This window comes from Pempheris klunzingeri, chromosome 1 (genome assembly GCF_042242105.1).
Source record: "Pempheris klunzingeri isolate RE-2024b chromosome 1, fPemKlu1.hap1, whole genome shotgun sequence".
NCBI lineage: Eukaryota > Metazoa > Chordata > Actinopteri > Acropomatiformes > Pempheridae > Pempheris > Pempheris klunzingeri.
Window position 1 is genome coordinate 11,720,572 of NC_092012.1, and position 23,272 is coordinate 11,743,843.

Below are 23,272 nucleotides of genomic sequence, written 5' to 3' on the forward strand. Positions count from 1 at the left end.
TAGGACTTATGAGCAAATAGCTATGCAATCACTGTGAAAAAGTGTGGATAAAGGCCTTCACCCGTAGTTTAACGCTGTCCAGCTCACTAATACGCCACTCTGTCCTTACAGCTGCCTCGAGCGCAGACGTCAGAAGGTACCGCTGCACATCTTTCCCTTTCAGAACGAGCTGATCTGAGATATAAATGTATGTAATTACAGAAGGCAAAATAATTAAGGACTAATGTTAATCTTCTTTGGGAATTTTACAGTGAAATGTTCTGGCATTAGCTCAAATGTTTCCTAATCAAAAGGAAGTGAGGCATAAGAAATATTGTTCTACTTACAAATGCAATCACACATTAGTTGTTTTGTTCAGTTTCTTTGATGCGCAAATGTGTTTGGCTCCTCTGGATCACTATCTTCATGATAGACGATCCGGAATGATGATTGAAGCGTAGCATTGTAATTAGGTGAAATTGCTGACTACAGTTTCAGAGAATGCTCGCACAGGCCGGCTTAATGCTGATGAATGGCTGAAGAAAATATGGCACAACAATGCCCGTTTGTAATCAGCCAAACAGACACAGTTCCCTTCACAAAATTAAGAGTTCTAAAAAACATTAAAAATGTTACTTTAAGATTATTATGGGTGACACGTTTGTTTAACCAGACATTCTGATCTGCTAAACAACAAAGTCAGGAATATATAGGTCATTGGGAGGAAATGGATGGACCTGGAGGTATGATCATGCAGAGATTAAAGACAAACTAACGCCATATGATTTGCTTTATTCCACAGTTGCCTTGTATTTGGCCCCAGTTCCCTTTGGCTTCATATCCCTTGATGTTAAAGAGGCATGTACTCTGCTTGTTTGAGGTTTCATGTGCAGGCATACACTGCAATCATGTCTAATGGGCAGGCGTAAAGGATGGCACATTTCTTATCCTTCCGTTCTAATAGCAATTCATTAAAATTGGTAGCAGTGCCTTCAGTGTTAGGCAGTCATGTGACGTTAAAACTCAACAACTGAGGCAGATGCTTTGGTGACATCAAATGGATCTAAGTTGCCTCAGATGCATGCTACAGAGGTTTTCTCTGCATGTAGTTTCCTTGTATACTCTTTTGCTTTCTTGATTCTGAACTAACAAAACAAAGGAACAATTTCTCCAAGATTCTTCAATACCAAGATTAAATAATATTAATATTAACATCATTATTATTATTATCAAGAAGAAGAAAAAGAAGAATGCATTTTATTTACAAAGCACTATAGCAAGCAAGATTACAAAGTACTTGTAAATGAAAAAGACAAAGGAAAAACCAGACATGGTGGCTAAACTGAGAATAAGCCAAAGGACATCAGAACAGAGGAGGTAACAACAATACAATGAATAGGATTGAATAAACAACAAATAAATAAAACATGTATTCAAACATTTCCAGAAGCATTCACACACAGAAAAGTTTTAAGAAGAGATTTAAAAGAAGCTAGATGCTTTGTGTGTCTGAGTTTCATAATGTGGGGGCTCTAATAGCAAAAGTCACTAACCGTGACCTGAGAATAATCAGCAGGGCTCCATCTGTAGATCTATGTGGCAGAGAGGGCACATACCAGGTTAAAAAATATATTAAGGAGCAAAACTGTAGGCTTAAATGTAAACAATAACATTTTAAAAAATACCAAACAGGGAACCAATGTAGGAAGATAATCAGCAATTTATAAAATTATCTGAAACAACTAAACAGTTTTGACGTGATCATCAAAACAGAGGTTAGCATTAAATATTAGCTCTATATTATTTGACAGAGAACCAAAATTAGCACCAAAGGAGCTGATGGAATTACTGGAACCGAGCTGAATTACCTCAGACTTAACATGATTAAAGTTAAGGAAATTTTGAGACATCCAGGATTTATATCAGAGGGGAAAGTTTTGAGATTAGCTATGCTGCTAGAATCTGTAGCATCACATACAACCAAGTGTCATCGGCATAAAACGTGTCATGATTTTGAATAACCTGGGCAAGTAGCAGCATGTAGCCGTTGAGGAAGCAGAGTTTCCAAGAGAGACTGAACAAGTTCTGTTGGAGAGTTATGTGCACAAGAATCCAAGAGCAAAACCCCTTGATGCCTGCCAGTCTCAAAGCAATGCAAGAGGTTACAATTGTGTTAAATACGGCACTAAAAGAACTAAAATCGAGCAGTCACCTCCATCTGCAGTTAGCAATAGGTCATTACTGACCTTAACGAGCTCTGTCTCAGTACCATGACATGCTCTAAGACCAGACTGGAAACTAAATCTCACTAAATCATTATTCATAAAAGATGTCAGTTGAGATGACGTTAATTTCTTCAGAATGTTTCATAAAAAAAGACATCTTTGAGATAGGCCTGTAGACACATAAAGAGAGAGTGTCTTTAGCAGTGATTGAACAATGGCATATTTAAACCTGGACAAGAACCAGAGGTCGGAGAATTATTGAAAATTTTCAAAATAATAGGACCACTATGGAAAATATCATATTTTAAATAGCTCCAGGTCAGGTTCAGGAGAAGAAGTGGAGGGATTCATTTACCCTTAACTTTAGGATTGTAGTTATTTCTAGAAAAGTAAGTCAATCTTGCATACTTAACTGTAATATGTTCTATTTTGGACTTATTGATCTTCCATAGATAGATAAGCAATGGCATTAACCCAACATTTATAACCTAAACCTAAACAGAAGTACCTCAAGCCTTTTATTCCTCATCCATGCAGCTTGGAAGCAGGTGAAGCTGTGCCAGAAACCCCCAACTAGCTCCAAGCTATGGCGAGAATTTGCTGCAGGGACTACATAGGCCCAGGCATTCCCATGCCGATATGTGTAATCAAAATAAACTCCTAACAAAGCTTATTTTGTAAAAGCTTAACTGTCCTGTCAATGTAATAATTGCTATTTGAAATCTTCTAAAAATATATCAGTCTTTGATTTAAGTAAGTTTATATTGGTTTGTTGTGACAGAAGTTGTGAATATGACACCTCTCTAAAATATTCTTATGGTGGCAACCTAACTTTGAATGACTGGGCGTGCTTACAGTGGGATCTGGACCCGCACTGTCAGGAGTTCCCAAAGTTTCGATGATTGCCAATTTAAGTAGCCAGCATATGATAGAGGGCCACGCAGGAAAAAAATGCATGCATTAATCAAAATAATTCCAAAACATTAAGATGCCAGAAACTAGGATCTTGCAATATATCACAATAACACATTATCATTTATTATTATTGCTGTCTTTCTGTGTGGAGTTTGCACAGTCCAGAGACATGTAGGTTAGGGTTTTGGTCACTCTGAATTGCCCATAGGTGTGAGTGTGAGTGGCTGTCTGTCTTTATATGTCAGTCCTGTGATTGACTGGCGACCAGTCCAGTGTGTACCCTGCCTCTCTCCCAAAGTCAGCTGGGATTGGCTCCAATTTGTTACTACATCAACATAAATTCTTCCACTTGTGAGATTGATTGCATTGATTCCCTCTGGTCACAACTGTCTTGCTGTCTGGCTTCATCCCCATCTCCATTGCTTACTTTAGCTAATAGCACGAGCATAGGTGGTAGAGTGTAATTCATGATGCTTGTTAGGAGGGCGCAATCTGATGCAGTAGCTGAGTGGTGTGTTATGATGGTGGCTGTTAAAAGCGACAGTATTGAAATGGCCCACGGATGATAAAAATATAATGCATGCAGTCACATTCAGGGACCACATGTTCCTGTGGGCTATCATTGAGCTGCGGGCCACACTTTCAGGATCACTGGTCTATATCCATGAGACTAAATCTGATGGCCTGTTGGACTAGTGCACTACATAAATTATCTCAGGATTTATTATTCTTACATCAGGTCTCAACTATTACAGAGGGATAATAAAGTAGAGATTTTTTTTTTCTCTTCTTTTCATACAGTAACAAAGGGAAACGCTCGCACAATAGAAATAGCGATTCCATGGAGAATTTAAAATTCAGAGAAGTACTTGAAGCAGGCTCCTCTGAAATATTTTGCTTTACTGAGAAAAAAATGTTCTGCCAAAAAAAAAAAAAAGGAATTAAAAAAATCTCATGTATTATTATATTCTGCAAAAAAGCAGGGGTCTGGAGGATTGAATGGCATACTGGCATGTTTATCAAACTTTGGCCATAATGCTAAAATGTTTCTCCACTTCTATTATACAGAGAAAGGAAAAGCAGAGGCAAGTAAAGTAAAGTAAACGGAAAGTTAGTTGTAGTGGACACTACAAATGGAGAGGCAATCCTAACTTGTGTTAGGATTATTGCATGTCAATAGTTGTTGTGCCAGCAGGTGGGTCTGTATATTGTATGTGTTGTTGTGCTACAAGGTGAGACCTCAATAGTCACAGAGCGCTGAGCTGAACTGCGATTGGCCTCGGTCACTTTGCCAAGTCACGATAAGGCTTCAAAGGAAAAGTGGAGGATAAGGCTTCAAAACTGAATTTAAGGAGGTCCTAAGGCTTCCTCTTCAACATGGTAGATCCAGTTAAGTGAAGATTTGAGGCAATAACCAAACTAAAAGCAAAAACGGGTGTAAACCCATCTCACATACTGCTGCACTTTTCTTCTTTGTCACAGCTCAGCTAAAGCTTTTCTGTGAAAGTTAGGAATTGTCCTGTTGGCTGATTACATACTAATTTATCCCCCAAAAAAAGCAAGAAATTGGGATAATTTTTCATTATCTGAATACCAATATGTATAATTTCCTTTTAGCAAAATAACCAGAAAAACAACCACCATAAGGTTGTGAACAAAATAGCAGAGAAGATGAAAACTGCACTAAATTAGATGAAATTAGACAGAAAATGCCATTAACGATTCACAAGATTGCATGACGGTCTGATTTCCTAAAACCATAAAAATCTATGTGGCATTAAGGAAACATAATACAAGGACAGCTATCCAATAAATCTATCCATGAATATCCTGAAAGTCATCAAATTCCTTTAAAATAAAGGTTATAATCTACAAACGTTTTTGTCAGGTTTTAACAGACGGCCAGACATCTATTCTAAATCTCTTTAAGGAGACAGCTTTCCTAAAAAGTTGCCCATAAGGGTAAAGTTCCAGTCCAAAAATGGCACTATGGCTTAAGTCAGGACCTGATTTAAAAGGGCACATATCGAAAGATACAGTAGTATGACTTCTTCATAATCTTCTACTTGGGAGGTTTAAAATGCTACTTTTTTTTTTCATTTTAACCCCCTTAAACTACAAACATATGTTGCAGGGAAGGCTCCAGAATATTTCAGGGCAGCTGTGGGGAAAAGAGTGGGTTCCATGCCCACAGAAAACCTCATGCCAGACAGTGTGATTAACTCCCAAAAGGATTCATTAGTCTACCTGGCCAAAGGGCAAACTGCATATGGACCATGCCATCTGGTACATCCCTTGACCACTCTTGCCAGCATTTATAAAGTGTGGACATTCTCACCAGAGCTTCGTGCCAAAAAAAGTCAACAGATCATGAAGTCAAGAGAGAAAAATTCACCCAAGCTGAAAATTCATAAAAAGGTGTAGTGATGCAGAAAATATAATTAATTTCTGCAGAGTGGGGCAGCATCTATTGTGCTAGGGAGTTTGTTCCCTTGAAAACAGTTTACTGAAAAGAGTCTAAATGAGCGAAGTGTAGCGTATACATTAGGTTTTATGCAAGTAACCCACATTTTCATTGAAAGCAGGATTTGTTTTTATCTGGTTCCAGGATATCTTAGACTGCTGCCTGTTTGTGGGCTTTCACACCACAGCAGAGCCAGGCTCAATAACAGGGAAGCAGCATCTTGAATACATCACATTTATTATCATTGATCTAACACTAGAGTCTAGCTCCAGTCTCATTCAGGAGTGCCTCTCGAATATTGCCTCCTCTCTTCTCTTATAGTCCGGCTGCCACAGGGTACCGATGTGCACAGAGACTCATTGCCTTAAAATGAGGGCAGAGGCCTGTGGAAACAGGTCTGTACTCTTGACATTTCAATTCAACAATTGCATTCACTTGAGCCAGTCTCCTATGATATCCATAATTTGGTTTATTTGTAATTCAGTTTCCGGGTTTTTAGCATTGATTCTTTCTGAAATTTATCACATGGTTTACTATACAGATTTACATACCTAGGGGTGTACTGCCGTCCGGTACACACAACACAGAACAGAAGTATTATAGCTGCGTGGGGGAGGTGAGGGTTTATAACCTTATACATACGTGATACATAAGACACACATGAGATATGAATTTGTCAGTTATCAGAGGTACCTTTCATACTATGAATCACTATGAAAACTATACCTTATAAATTAGGTCAATGTGCATTTTTCTATGGAAATAGTGCATTTTTATATTATTTTTCAATCAATATGAAGTAGCACTTTTGATCTGACAGGTACTTAACTCTCTGCATTAGCTGAAAACAGAAACGTCTGGATATGATGACCAGAACTGATTTTCCAGAAAAATGTGAACACTCACAGGCCACTTCATTAAGTAGCAAGGTAACCTAAATATGTGGCCTGTGTGGTCTTCTGATGCTGGTGGTGTGTTCAGAGATGCTCTTCTGCATTCTTTGGCTGTGACGAGTGGATACTTGAGTTGCTCTTACTCTTTCCTCTCTGACCTCTGCCACAAACAACATATTTTTGCCCATAGAGAAGAGAACTGCTGCCCACTGTATATTTTCTCTTTTTCAGTGCATTCTTATGTAAACCCTCGAGATCGTTGTGAGTAAAAAATCTCAGTAGATCAGCAGTTTCTGAAATACTCAATCCAGCCCATCTGGCACCAACAACCATAACACGTTCTAAGTGACTGAAATCACCTTTCTTCCCCCCACTGATGCTGAGCTTGAACATCAGCAGATATTCTTGACCATGTCTGCATGCCTACATGCACTGAGTTGCTGTCTCGTGATGATAGCCAATTAAATATTTGCATTATGAGCAGCCGACTAGCATACTTAAGTACACCTAATGAAGTGGTCGGTGAGTGTAAATCTATACTGCAAAACACGTTTAGATATACTTTGATGAAGGATTTTAAGTTGTAATTCCTTTTTGCTTGCATAATTGTTAGAGTGATTTTTTTTTTTTTGTTAAATTTCATGCCACTGTTTTTCTTAGAATCACTTACTGGCTAAAGGAAATAATGCTTTCATATAGAATATACAGTACAAATCATATTATCACACTCAGTATTTATGTAAATTCCTGGATGACAATTAATTCCAATGAAATGTGATTCATAATTATTATATTGTCTCATTGTTTGTGGTTTTACAGCTTTTGTCAGTGTTGCTGTGAACTACAGTCATTTAAGCCACCGAGAAGGGCTGACATGTGAGTCAGTAGGCATTACAACAAAGTTGAGGATAACTGGAGGAGAGGAGGAGCAAAGTCGAGAATTTCTCTGAATGACAGTCCCTGATAGTGCTGGTCTTTGTCTTTTCACTTTCCCTCTCACTACTCTCTTTGGACTAAATGGTTCAGCCAAGTTCAGCCCACTGGACAGTAAAAGCTAAAAGGCTGGCTGAGCCTCAGCTCCCTGTGAAAGGTTGACACGTCTATCTTTGAGATCTATTGACTCAGGTACAGCTTAGGCCCCTCACACATCTGGGCCACGACCGTCCTTTCTTTATTCGGGTGGCGGCACATTTAAAGAGGCCTTTATTCAGCTGACATGACCTAGATTAGAGGGCAAAAGGCAGCTCAATCACACTTGCAAATAGAATTAAAGGTTGTTGAATGACGGAAGAGTGTATGAATACTCTATAATGTTACATGAAAGAGGGAAAAAAAACAGCTTTGAGAAAAATAAGGTTAAACCAGTGAGTACTATTGTCAGCTTAGTACTCCACATGATATGTTCTGTTTAAATGTCAACTTTTAAAATCAACATAATGAAGGATTCCTGCAATTAAAGGCATTCTGGATGCATAGGGACATTTTCTTCCTCTAAACACATCTAAGCCGTATTTAAAATGCGAAGCAAAAGTAGGCTACCAACTGTCAGGTGATTCTCTGGGTGCTTTGTCCTTTGTATGATATATACGCGATGTCTCTTCTTGCAATCCATTGTTGTCAAAAAATGTTTAGTTAAAATATAAAAAACACTGGCCATTAGAAAGTGACTTTTAACCTCACAAAATGAATATAACTATTACAGAGCTAGTTAGAAATTAACCTCAAGAACTATGTTTCTTTTGAAAAACGTGCGGGGATTAAAATATAAACTTCCAATTAAATGATTTATCTATTGGACAATCGACTGAAAATAACTGTTTTGAAAATTTATTCATTGTTTCAGTCATTTTAACGCAAAAACAGCAAATATTTGTTGATTCCAGCATCTCAAGTATGAAGATTAGCTTCTTTTCATTGTCATGTATGATTGTAAACTGAATAGCTGTGGGTTTTGGACTGTTGACTGCATAAAACAAGAAATCATGACATGTTATAAAACAGGCATTTTTCACTATTTTGCGCCAATTTGTAACAAAACCGATAAAAAGATTAAATAACTGCCAGATTAATTGATAAAGAACATAATTAGTATAGTTGCTGCCCCAGTATTCATCACTTTAATTTGGGGATTCTAGACAACATTGGTTGTACACTTAATAAAACCACCATCAGTACTTCTGTCCGTGTAATATTCAGTCAAAACCTGAAAAGATAATTAATGATTATAAATTGTCATGATGAAATAACACGTGAAATAATGAATGCTTTAGAGTTTTTACAAGCAAGTTTGCACATGCCTTCTAAGGTGTTATCACTTGTCAACAGAAATCCACAAACTGGAAGTAAACCCAATTACTGTGTTAAATCACATCTGTCTGCATGTTGAAGTGGGAAAAATGCATCAAGCTCGATTGATCTTACCGCTGCTCTGCCATCTGGATCTCCTCTCCATCACCCAAATCACCCACTTTCAACTATTTCCACTGGGGCCTGAGACCCAAATTGAATATGTCCAAACAAGATGACACAGATAATTCCCACAATCGCTCCTACCATATGTTACCATATTTGGAGACAGCTAAAGATTTTCTAACTTTCAAATAACTTCCAGAGTTGGAAAAGATTGAGTGACAGTAATGGATAGATAAATGTATGGTTCACAGTGTGGCGTGAAGCAACGAGGTGAGGTTTAATGCCCTGAATAAAATCAAGTTTTTCTTCAAGTTCAAAATTTAATGGCACACTTGCCAATCTGATGCCAACATTGCCCTCCTTTCAGTCTGATGAACAGCCTGCGTGCCGGAGACATGACAGCTGTATAGGTGTAAACAAACACACTTTGCATGTATGAGACAATGTGCGCCTGCATATTATTACAGAGAATACACAATACAGGTGTTTTGTTTGGGTTGAAATCCCAAAGGGCAAAAATACTTGTTTTTCCATTTTCTTTCTCTTTTTTCCTCCAAACATCTTTTGCTGAATTTCCCCAAAGATGATAAGTGCTGGAGGCATTCCATTTTGCACAATGACAGAACTGCAGCAGCCAGGTTCTGTACTGAAAACCAGTTGTGCTAAATGAGACACTATTACTGAGTTGGAAATAAGAAAAGGCAATATCTGACATTGTAGGCAACGGGCATGAACCTCAGACCATGATTCAGAGATGTATGGGGAGAAAAGCTCATTTTATAATATTTTTTCAATGTAATAAATAACTGAATCCTAGTGGCATGGAAATCAGCATTAGAGGGAATTCAGTAGAAGTGGGAGACACAAAAGTGAATCATAAGTAAGGCGAGTCTTCTGCTGCGGTCACGTCATGCCGCATGAATGGGAGAAACGGGAAAAGTTTCATATGTTTACGACTTGCAAGCATTCATGTCATCCAACAATGAGACAGGGTTTTATGATTGCAGTCTTCGTGTTGATGTGAGGGTTACAAATAATATGCACTGACAACATAACATTACATCCATTGAATTTGGGTTTAATTACATTGAATGTCAAACTTAAACTGATGTGCGGCATCAGTTTCTCTGATTTTCTGATAATTCTCTTTTACCAACTGCCAAGTCGTGCATATTGAAGATTGAAAAAAAATCTGTTTTTGAGTCAAACGAAAAGCTGATAGCTGCAAACCATGTTGTAAACCAAAATAACATTTTATGATTGTGAACAAACATTGGCTTTTTAATACAGATAGAACCTACCATGAGTACAGAGTGTATCCTCAGTACACAGACAGAAGTGTCTTTGAGCCGCATCTCAAGTCTAAATCAGCTCCCAAGCTGTTGATATCAAGTTTTCCATTAACTGTAGTCAGGCAACTTCAAATACCCTTTGAAAACAGATGAGCATAAGACCTGCTGCACTCCCTGCCTCTGATTTACAGGTAGGAACACTCATGTTGAGCTTTTTATAAACCACCATTTTCATCCCATCTGACACCTTAATTCTGCACATTGACTAATTTTAACTCCCCATCATATGCATTAATGCTTTTGTGAACATTTCCGCAGTTCCTTTACAATGCACTTAGTATCTGAAACCTATATGCATGCCACCAGGTTGGAGACTCTTGTGGTAAATGTCAGAGGTAAGCCTTCGTACAAGTCAAGCACTTCAGTGGAGCTTATGGCCACTAGCAGCAGTCATGCATGCAGTCTATTAAAGCAGACGTACATTATACTGTATAGCTTCACGCGTCTGTCATGGGTAATGCCTGTGACCAATTTTCCAAACAGAATTTACACCAGAGTCTGGGGTGAACCCTGCATGTGGAAATAAGAACATAATGGCATATGAATTTCCAGATCACATCCATGGAAGGAGGTGTTAGACACAGTCTCACACCCTGGTTGGTTAGACCTTATTTTTACCCTCTTTTTACCCTTATGTCAAAAAAGTTCATAGAGATAAGGGATCATGTGCATCACAGTCATATCAAACTGTCAAATTCTAAAATCTAAATTTGTGAATACTCGAGGAGCTTGACTGAAGCATATATCTTATGCAGGAGTTTTGCCTCATGATTATTTCACTGTACAAGGAATTCTGCTATTTCCTTCCTGAAGTGTTCAATGATTAAGTTAACATGGTTTTTGATTGATTAAAGCTTCATTCAAACATGAGGTAAATGAGGCACTAGAAACATACAAAGAAATACAAGATATCTGAATCATGTAATAACTACAATTAAATAATGCAAAATTGCTGACCGTTATTGAATTAATAGTTCAACTGTGGTATTAAAGTGGCATGGAGGAATGGGAAAAGAGGAAGTGGTCACAGTGAACGAATAAAGAGAACTCAATGTTATCAAAGTCATGTTATCAAAGTAAGTGGCACCCTTAACCCTGATGCACCTGTCATTTGAAAACATTTGAAATCTTTTCAACTGATGTTTTTTTCCAAGATCAGTATACTGGGTCCACACTGGGACTTTAGATTCCAAGAAAACAGCCACAGCCTGACACTCTGACTGCAACATCAACAAAAGCCTTCCCCTTTTTCTACCTACTTAGTTCTTATACCGTATATTGACAGATTTACTGACAAACATTTAAATTGAAGCATGTACAACGCAAATATAGGGTTTGGTTTTCTTTAAACTACTGAAATCAGCTCCAAATTATTTCCAATTTCTGTTTTGTTTAGCTACTGCAAAAAAAAAAAAAAATTACACAATTAGAATAGTAGAATTAACAAAGTTATTGCAGCAAAAAAGTGAAAAGCCAGGTGGGAACCAATCTCCCAGCATTCACAATTTCTGTAAAGCTAATTTTGCAAACATATTCATGTTCAACCAAATTCTTGATGGTGATTAATTATTGACATTCATAAAATGAGTTCAAAAATATAATTTTTTTCTTTCAAGCTGTGTTAAATTTCTCAGCACAGTTCATCACACTTGCTAATATTAGAGGCTAGGCGGGAACAGGAGGAGACATACGGTGAGGTTAAAGCCTTGCCCTCGTGCTCTGGAATCATCATGCTAACTGGTGCATGACTCAGTCCTAAACACAACAGCTGGTGGTCAGAAGAGCCCGAGGAAGAGCCCCAGGGTGTGAGATGACCAGCCCACTCATTTAGCGGCAGCTTACACAGGGGACAGGAAACAGCGGGGTTCTGGGAGCAGGGGATGAGGCTGGCTTCTTTTCAGATTCTAGCACCCTCAAGGAGCCAAAGAACAAGGATGTGCCAAGAAACATCACAATGGCAGCTGTTTCATTTGACACACGAAGAAGCGCAAGGATCCAAAAGATGTAAACACTGGAAATGAGCTCATCAAACCCATCGATCTAACCCAAAATACCTGCACCTCTTTTCCAACAGTCCTGGAATTAATGAAACTGAAACCATGAGGGTGTAGATATTCTTTCTCAAGCCTCATCTGCGTTCTCAGAGAGACAAGACTTCACACTGGCCCTCTCCAGACACTAGGGTTATATGAGCTCATCACATTTGTCATGACGGTAAGGCTCCCTGGAGATGCACTATGTGGCCCTATTCAATTGAGTGGTGTGAGCCTAGTGAGCCCAGATATCTTTTCCTGCAAGAGTGCTCTACGCTCTCATCAGCTACAAGCATAGGTGATTTAAATGAACTGTTGGTTCACCTCCGCTGTACTTCTTTAGTTCCAGATGAATTCTGATGTCATTCCGTAGCACTTCGCAAGCTGCACATCCAACATGCTTCATTACAAGCCAATTGCATGAAAAAAATACAATATGTGGCACAATGATAAATGCAAAATACATCCATGCGAAACAGCTAAAGTTTTATGAGCAGCTGCCACAAAGTGCACATGCGCACGTTTTTCAAGCAAACGGAATTTTTCATTGTAACTAAAGAAGCATTTTCAATTTCATTTTAATATCTAGAAAGTTTTAATTAATATTTTTTTCATTTTGGCAGGAATCAATCTATTAACATCACTATAACTTTGGCTCCCACAGATCACTGGGTGAACGGAACACAGGGCCTTAACCAGACTAAAAAGGCAATCAGGCAACACAGGGTGAGGGAACACATGGCAAACCCTTGACACACGCGGGAGTGTCATTACATCCCACAAGGCATCTCATTGCAAAACCTATTATTTAATGTTATAATTAAAGCCCAGAAATATGACCCGGGGTTCAGATCAGCCCTCCGCATTTTTGCATTAACATGAAAATAATAAAGATCTCCAATTAGTCTCTCCACCTCAAAGCCGCAAACGAGATCAAACTAAACTGGGTCATGAACTTATGTAATTGGGATAAATTTCCTAGTTTGTAACTGGAACAACATGCTTTCCTTGCATGTCTTGTCCTGGATAACAACTATTGCTCTTTGAAAACAATTTACTACAAATCTGTATACTTTTAGTAGCGTTGCAAAGCTGGCTCTCTATAGTTTTGATGCTTGGTGAGTCGTTATCATCTATTCACTTGAGAGATGCAGTCATACAGTTGGAACTCTCTTCTGCAACATGGAATTTTCCAACTTGAATAATAGTTTAGTGATTGCACATCTTAGGTAAATGCTGCAGTGTTCTGCCATGGAAAATAGCTTTCTCTTGTAATAAAATGGTCATCAAGTGCATATTAGTTAAAGCTCATATATTAGAAATGGGAGAAGTAGGAGTCTTTGCACAGGCAGCTTATTGAAACACAAAACCCTTCTTTCTTTTATCACTGCATCTCCAGAACAGAACCTCCACTATTACAGGGCAAAAGATAGCACAAAGGCACCCACACAGCATCAGAACCAAAAATGTCTCAATCTAGAGACACTGAATATATAACAGGCACACTGTAATCCAATTAAGATCATTATTCCCGTCTATGAAAATAGTCTGATTAAGCCACATACTGTGCATTTTTGTGTAAATAATCACCAGAAATGGCACATAGTAACAAGATTTCTACCTTCTCTGGCAGTCAAGAAGAATTTAACAAAAATATCCACTCAGCCATAAAAGTTGATTTAACTTCCTAGGTAAGGCATTGCATAGATTGGAGAGAACATGCCATTGCTTTTACCCTTCAGGTCCTGGAGAAGAAGGTAATGTCACATTTTTTTATTTGGTCTAGAGGACAGAATTAATTGAGTTTCTCTGGAAAAAGGAAAAGAACTGTGGTTGCAGTGAAAATTATTGACTGGGACCAGAATCAATTGAGACTATAATTAAGTGACTAATTTACAGACTCTCTGGTGACATACTACAGTATATCTTTTAACAACAAATCCCATGAAAAGACCCCTACCAACAAATAATTGATGACATTAAGTATTGTCTCTGTAGCCAAAGCCTGATTTAGCTTATTCCTCTCTGCCATAGATCTAATTATTCCCCAAAAACCTTTAAAAATACCGCAATAAGCCCAACTTTTGCATTGGGTGGCATGTTCTGTCATTCCTATGAACACTGGCACTGAGTCAATTCCACATGTACAGTATTGATGATGTGAATACTCAATAGGGTAGTTCACAACAAATGTAATATTTATCTCTGCTTGCTAAAAAAAACTACAGTGCCTAGCTTCTGTATGGAATTATATTCTTGAAAATAAGCTACGTATTTGTGACCTGATTTTAATGATTTATGTTTTCAGTAGGAATTAATGGGCTTGTGGCTGAGTGCTACAGACATGCTGGGGGATTCATAAAGTATTGAGAGATGGACTAACACACTGTCGGTTTTGGTCTCTGCACAAAATTATAGAATATTACCAGCCTTACTGCTCGTCTACATGGCCTTACAAATGTTCACCTTGTTTTTCAATCCTTGCTTTGGTATTCCAACTAATGAAAGAGTGTTTAAAGTGTTGCAGTATCCAAATAATGAATTTCTTGCTTCGACAACTCAGTGACAGAAGTATCACTATATTTAGAGTCCTCAATGACGTTCATAGGCCTTAAAGTTAGCCATTGATGTACTGCTGTGGTTTTCTTTGTACTAAAAAATGTCTGCATGTTGGAACATCTGCACTATTGATTTTGATACATCAAAAGTGCCCCGTGGTTTCACTTCAGTGAAACCACCATGGAGGTCTTTCAGGGGTAGAAACTGTCTAGTTTTTTTTCCAACAAAACAACAGTGTCCTTGTCAAGTCTGTAACGCCAAAGCCACCACCACCATTTGAATTTGTTGACAGCATCTGATGTTTCCATGACAATTTTGGCACACCATGTTTATCTGTGCTTAATGCTTGTTTACTTCCGAGTCTCTGTGGGGTGGGTTATTTCGCAAATCACCTCAGCCATGTGTACTTGTCTGTGTCTGAAAAACAAAAATAAAAAGTCCCCAGTGTGAAATGTATTTGCATCCTTGACACCTCGATGTGACATGGGTTTTCCCAAAGCACTGTGTGGCTCGCATCTCTCTGAGCCTTATCATTGGTGTCAAGCTTGGGACTTCTATTCAGAGACAACCCTCCAGAGGCAAAAAGGCTCTGTGGGCAAAATGAAAGACCATAGCAATAAACACAACAGAACGCCTTGATTCTCTGACATACATAATGAATAATAGTAGGAAAACCACAAACACCCTTTTGGCTAGAGGGTGAAATGATTAGTGTTGTCTGTGTAGTAAACAGTATGTTTTATATGGCTTTAGGTCAATCCTAAGGGTCTCCTCTACATAGGCATTAGCAAAAAGGCTGCCCTGGAATCGTTAATACCCACCCACTATTTCTGCATGTCAACAGTTATGTGACGATGTGACCCCCACCATCCTCAACAGCATTCCTGCACCACCCTCACCCACTGACAGAGAAATCCAAGGGGAAACACTTTTCCCAGCGGAGGAATACCACATGCGACTTTTCCTTCTGTTAGCTCCTGTGGCAGTTTTTCTTTTATTAATGTATCAACAACAGAAGCAAAGTTGAATGCTTCTCCTCTTTTTTGTAGAACAACTTTAACAATTTTAAAAAGGCACCATGTTGTGATACTCCTGTACAACACAAACACAGAGTCAAACGACTAATCCCTCAAATTCAGATGGATAACATCCTACCCGAGTTGCTCCTTGTATCCCAGAGCTCCTCTAACCTTGCGTAGTTACCGCTCAAGTCATTATTTCAACACATGGTTAGTCAAGGATGCTCTCCATGCCCATATGCTGTCTTTTACTGAGTATATTTGTTTATTTTCTTGCTTATTTTCTGCGCTGTCTCTTCTAATCCCTGTGCACACAATCACATCCATCCTTTAACTTCTTGCTGTTATTTTCTAGTTCCTCTCAAGGCTTGAGAGGGTAGAGATCCTTAATCCCACCCTCCATTACTGATTTAGGCCAACAGTTGATTGAAAACTGGAAAAAGTGCTATAGCAGTCTTGTATGTTAGCCAGAGGCTTTTCACACTGCTGAGAAAATACCCATACATGGTGCTAAGGAAGGCTTCCAGGAAGCTTGTGGACCATATGTATTTCAGGCATGAATGCCTGCAGAGGGTTGACACATTGTTCAGGTCAGAACAACTGTCAGACATTCTCATTCACTAAATCTGACAAAGGTTGAGAAAAAAAAAAGTGCAGCTGGAGGATTCACAATCAAGCTCATTTGGATGTTCCATGCACACATTATCTTTCGTCCAATGAAAAACAAAACACTTTTGTCATTTTCTACCACAATAGAGATGTGAAGCTGAAGAAAGACTGAGAAAGTGAGGCTAAATTGCTACACACAGACATGCACAAACACACACACACACACAGCCTAATCTCCCTCACATCTCATTAACTGTTCTCTCTGAAGATGTATACAGGCTGGCAAGAGACTTATTTCCAATTTGGAAGAGCCAAGAGCATCTTAATGGGCTTTGGAAAAAAAATGCCCTGCAGAATTTTTATATGGATATTTGCTAGGCTTGGGCTTTTGGAGTGGTATTCCCACACTTTCACTAAAGGTCTCATGTCATTCCATTATTTAGTGATTACACATCTGGCTGCAAACACATCTAAACTCACCCCCAAATACATTTTGCATACCTGCCCTACATGTAAAGCAAATTAAAAATAGATCAAGGCAACAAACACACTTTTGATTACATGTTTTTGTGATATTATGCATAAATATGACATTGGAAGATGAACCATAGAGTGACGCCACATTTTCTGTGCTTTATTGTGTCTTTTAACAGTCCTGACAAAAATCATGAGACAGACAATGTGCATTTGTACAGAATATTGCTAAATGGCTTCAAACCTGAAATGCCCAGACTTGATATGGGATCTTAAGGGAACACAACAATAATGAATTGTACTTACGCCTTTAATTATGAATAAACTGCATCATCTCCTTGAATCATTTGCAATTTCAAGCAATTAAATCTGAGGTCCTAAATCGTTCATCTGGTGTGGGACAACATGCGCTTTAGACCTGCTTTAAAAGAACACATGCCTAAAAAGATACAAGATTTTGTTGCTTGATAAAGTACATGTTCACACTTAGATGTTGTAAAACGGTTTACTTTAAGAGCTACAGTGATGTCATCATTGAAAAAACTTAAATGTTGACAATGTTAACAGCAGTGTGTACAGAAGCTTCAGAGGAGTCCTAACATTCATTTAAGAACAAACATTCAAAAGAGCTCTGATGTCTGGGCTGAGTTTGGGGGAAACTGGGGATCTGCATGCATCTCAAAACCTGCAAAACAGCTAAGTACAGATCACAGTGAAAAACAGACAGAGTTACAGCATCAAGAATCCACATGAGGAGAAATTATGCTGCATTGTGTAACAGCTAATAACTGCTCTGCTGAGAGAAATCAAATAATGTTCTTTAAAGTTTCTACGGATGAACCCCAAAGGTAATTGTTATTCTTCAGAAAGGAAATATAAGGCTCGGGCACTGCATTCATAGGAACTGCAGCATATCAAGTGATTTTGTTTCAAAGACGTAGCAAAGAGCAAAGAGTCCACCCATGAGAATCCCAACCGCTCTGTCTAAGTAGATGTTGATATTAACAGCAAAGCCTCGGAGTAAGAGCTCTCTGGCAGGGCCTGACTGAAGAATTCAGGATCCGTTGTGTTTATGAACAAAGGGCTGACAATCAAGCAGCATTGTGTGTGTGTGACACTACAGCTAACGTCTGACACGCGTACACAAGGGTGATCCTCACAGGCAGTCGCACACCACGCAGGCGATGGTACCTTGACAACACGGACACAAGAGCGGAGGAATCACAAGCTAAATCTGGTGGAGTTTAATGAAGCTGTCTACCAGGCATTTTTCAGATTCACATACAGTAATGTGTTTCAGCTCCACCACTCTATCCTACCCACCTGCTCTTTGCAAAGAATACTGGCACTCCTCCGAGAGACCTCTTACTGTATGAAAACTAATATAAAGCTAGTAAGATTTTTCTTTCTGGCCTCTGCCTCCCACCACCCCCATACTGTAAGCCAGAGGAGGCACTCAAGAGTCCTTAGGCAAAAAGAGAAAGTAGCACTGTTTAATCAATAAAGTGGGTAGTATGGCTGACCTTTATCCGAGTCAGCTAACTCTGTCAATTACATTGTGTCTGCATCAGTGCTAAACACTTATTTCAAATCCAGAAATCTATTTATGATGACAATTTGTCAAGCACAGCAGTGAACATGACAGAAGCGTTATACTGCTGATTGTGCATTACATCTCTTCATGGCGAAACAACACACGCAAATCTGACCGTCTAGGAGGCAGCGGGAGGCTGTGCACCAAATGTCTCTGCTTTGTACCGGCAGAACATTTGTAATTGTGAGGGGTTATTATTAGCTCAGCCACTCACAAAAAAACACAACACATTGGGTAGTTATACGTTGAGAGGCAAACACTTCCCACAAAACCTTCACAGATTTGGATAAACAGATGGTAAAAGCCACAAAGAAATGAACTAGCCTCCTGGTGTAATCCTTGAAACATCAATTCGGGGTTTCTGCTCTGATGGTTTACCAGGTTCTTTATGTTCTGGATAAGTTTTATGACTCTGGGGCCCATGAGACCCATTCAAATGCTGTTGCAATATTTCAATAATAGATGGCCAAAAGAACTTAGATAGTAGCTGTGAAAATGGGCTTATTCAAAAAGAGTGCGACAACAATGCAAGGAAGGAAACTTCTATTCGTAATTCCATCAACAAACACATGTAAATAAAAATGTGTGTTTTTTTTTTTTTTTTATCTTCAGAAAAATACTTAAACATATCTAATTAAAAATGTATGAGATTTTGGCTTAATTAGAGCTAAAGTGTGCATTCAATAATTGTATTATTGGCCTATTGTATTTCCATATGCAATTACTACCTCCTGTATAAACATATCTGTGTTTGTCACCTTTTAAATATTGTAGCTCAGCTTGTCAGTGGCAGAGAGCTGTCAAAATAATTAGCTTATGCAAATGGGAGCTCACAACCTGAGGTAGCCACCTCTGCAGAAGTATTAAACCTGTGTGTTCTGCATCTAGAGGCATAGCAGTAGCATGACATAGCAAATGATAGAGGGATGAGCGCTAACACTGCTCATGCAGCTTACCACACGTTTGTATTAGCATAGCTAATTAGGCATAATTGAGTGCTTTCTACTATCACATCTCCTGAGGCTTATATCTAACTTCTGTTGTATTTATGCAAAAGTTATTTGGAGACAACAAAATTCAATTACACATAGTGTACAGGCAGTGCATGGCTTGTGATCAGGGTTTGATCAAATCTCCCAAAAAAACATCCAGAAAGTGACCAACGGACCTCTGTCTTTGCCGGTAACTTGATGAAGTTTGAGGCAGACGAGGAATGTTACATGAGATAGACGAATAAATACCGAAAACTTTACATAATCATATAAAAGCATGTCCAAGTATTTCAAAATCCTTTATAAAAACGTTATCTGACACGATCGGAATTCCTGTTGTGGTAAATGGAAGCCGTCCAGCGCTCCACGGAGGTGGAGGCCAATAAAAGCTCTATGGTCAAATACTGGAAAACGACATGATTTTCACTCCTACAACAACTGTTGTATGAATTAAAAACAGCTGCACAGGTGAAGTCCAAGATTCTGTCTCAGAATACATTAAAATACCATTAAAAAACACATTTGTCATGTTTAAACACTTGATACGCTGTGCAAATGTCCGAATGAATTAGCAGGAATCTTAGTTGCCATTCTTTGCACGTAAAAATTCCTGAAACGCTAAAATATATCTTAGTTAAATTACTTGGAATCCACTGCAGAAAGCTGTGGGAAAACACTTTCCAACTTATAATAAACATAAAAGCCACGGTGTCTGTCTAGCTTCCTGTTCTCTGTCACATCAGAAGTAAATAATGAAATAAAAAAAAAAAAAAGCACGGTATTACTGCTTTTAAAAGCGTATCATGTAACACTTAAGGAAAAAGGACTCAGCACATTAATTACTTCAACCACAGTGTCTGGTCTTTTTATTTGAATAGTCTGTTCGAAATGTCTCCTATTGAGCTGTTGATAAACTGAACATACTGCATGTTACAAGTGCTGCAGAATAAGTTTGCAGAAAAGTTTTCCTTTTTGCTTTTAAATATTTAACTACAGCTCCCGTTGCAGAATTTCCCGAGTGAATGTCCATTCTTCTGTATTTTCTGAACATACAAACTGTCCTGTATTACAGCCATAGTCATTATTTGGTATATTCTGAGGAAGGTCTGACAAGTAAACAAAGCCACTAACTTGAGAATTTACCCCATAGAATAACAAGTCTTAGATGAAAGTGGCATAAGATGTATTCATAATGCAACGATCTCTCTCACACACACACACACACACAGATGCCGACACAGACTTACACGCACATTCAATCAGAAACAAAACTATCAAATTCCCATCCAGCCAAAACCCTGTTGAAAGCAAATAAGGTGGCTCTATGATCATTACTGCCTGACACTGCCAATTACCAATACAGTATCTCTATTTTGTCTATAAAAGGCAATAGAGGGATTAACTGCAGGCCTCTCTGCTTCCCCTCTTGAAGCAGACTATGTTTACTGACTAATCTCCTTTCCTGCTTTGACCATAAATGTGATTACCACCACACAAGAGATAATAAAACCCCATATCTCTGCTGTACCAAAGAGCATGAATTAAAACCTAAGCTGTAGCCTTGAGGAATATCTAAAAGGAAAAAAAAAAAAAGAAAAAGAAAGAAACCCACACCAAAAGGAGCATTTCGTGCTGAGTGCATACAGCCCCCTACTGGTAAACACCATTCACTATTTAGCCAAATACAACACAACAAGCTCCATGATCTTCTGTTGAATGCGAGCAACAGGTATGCAGCCACTTTCAGAACACATCTTCTGGTGCCACAGCTGCAAAGTCAGTCTTTTGTTGTCTCCATTTAAGCAGCTCTATTTATAAAGGATCTCAAGTGTGGGTGACCGCAGGTAGATTACATCCGGAGGTCTCACATATGTTCATTGGGCTCTTAATTCTGGTGTCACCCATCAGTTTTATAACCTGTGGGTGAAGTCACAGTCTTTGAGGAGAGGAACGCTTCTCTTCAGCTGAACTGAAAGGCAAAAAAAGGTGGGCTGTCGATTTTGGCCTGTAAAATTTTAAAATCTAAAACCACCTATAATGAATGATTTAACTAGAGAGAGGATGTGTAGGTTTTATTTTTTTTTTATTTTTATTTTTTTTTCCAGACACTTGCAGTGCAACACGGCTGTTGCTTTTGCACAGGTGAATAACTTCAGCTGTATTCTGGATTTCCAATTCAGTTTTTTGGTTGGAGATAATGAATGAAACGCAGCTTGTTGTGATTCATCATTACGCAGTGTGGAAATGGAGGGGATCAAACTGACCTTTACATGGCAACACACAAAAAAAAAACATAAATATATATATATATATATATATATATAGTACCACTTTACCGCAGTGGCATGTCTTTGATTTCAGCCCAACAAGCACACCAACTGCACATAGATTAAATGCAGATTAAAGTCTATTGCCAAACTCAGACTCATGCTGCAGATAGAGACACACTTTTGATAATGCCCACTCTTATGTGGACCTTCCAATAAAACGGGGGTAAGGGGGCGAATTAAATGCACAGAGGTAGTTCATGACACGTGGTGGAAGAGGGGCAAACAGCAGCGGATGATTTGCCAATTTCGCCTACCTGATATTTCCTGATGAGGCACATTGACGAGGCTGAATCCTTTAACGTTATAAGCTTGCCTAACCTCGCTACAGCTTCGCGCTTTGCTTTCGCCAGCAGATGACAGGGACAGCATCGACAGAGTACATAAGGCGACTTGCAGTCTCCACATCGCATACATCAGTGAAATCCTTGGTAATGTTTCACAGGGAAATATGAGCTCCGTCGCGTGGGGGAAAGAAAGAAATCCAAATGGGCTGCTTGAAAGTGAGCAGGATGTCAGCTGTTCGTTAAATCAAAAACAAAACAAAAAAAATGGGGAAAAAAAATCACTCCTCACTTTAAATTCTGATACGTCCGCCTCATTGAGGGAAGAAGAGAAAAAAAAAAAAAAAAAAAAAAAAAGCTTCGTGTCTTCCCCCCCTCGAAAAGAAAAAAGGAACCCGGCGGGTCCGATCGCTCGCAGCTCGCACGGATCCGTTTGGAGAAGACAGTTGCTACCTGGTGCTCTCTGTGCCAACAACTTCTCCCGCACACACAGCAGCCCCTGTGTTCGTGTCAGTGTGAGGAAAGCGAAATGCAACGGAGACACACGCTGCACGGCGAGCAGAGCGCACAAGGGCAGGGCAAAACATGGAGTGGAGTGGCTGCGACTTCAGCATCTCGCATTCAGGGGCGCGTACTGTCCTCTGCCTTAATGCACCCTTGGTAATGCGCACCGCGGCACATCAGTGTGTGAGTGTGTGTGTGTGTGTGTGTGTGTGGAGACACATGTTGGAGGAGGCGCGCGTTATCTGGAGGTTGTGTAGGCGGAGAAGACCTACACATCGACCAGATTCTCTTCTTTTATTCTCCCACGGAACCTCTCGTGACCGTGTGATGTGTTTCAGTGTCTTTTGATGATAATAGCACGTGGGAGCAGTATGGTAAAGAATGGCAAATTGACCAAGAACAGGACATGCATTATCTTCACGTGTCATGACGCACATATAAATCATGCGTCTCTATCTGAGTGGGGACTTAACATTGACACAATGTAAACTGTAACTAAAAACTATTAACCTTAACCATCACCAAACAAGTGTTCCAACACTTTTTGGTTCATCAATAACAACTGTAGGGTTCAGCAAAGATGTTCTCCAAGTAGGATCCAGCAAAATGTCCCCACTAGTGGGCTCTACGTTATAAC

The 23,272-nt window shown here is 39.0% G+C and overlaps 1 protein-coding gene across 1 annotated transcript in view; it reads right to left on the minus strand.

Annotated features, from left to right (window-relative positions):
• gpc6a (glypican 6a) overlaps positions 1 to 22,305 on the minus strand; it is a 130,424-nt gene extending 108,119 nt beyond the window's left edge. The window contains exon 1 of the mRNA XM_070829005.1: positions 22,105 to 22,305. Coding sequence (XP_070685106.1) covers positions 22,105 to 22,264 — 160 coding nt within the window. The 5' untranslated portion in view covers positions 22,265 to 22,305. The remainder of the gene's footprint in view (positions 1 to 22,104) is intronic.
• Between the last annotated feature and the right edge of the window lie 967 nt (positions 22,306 to 23,272).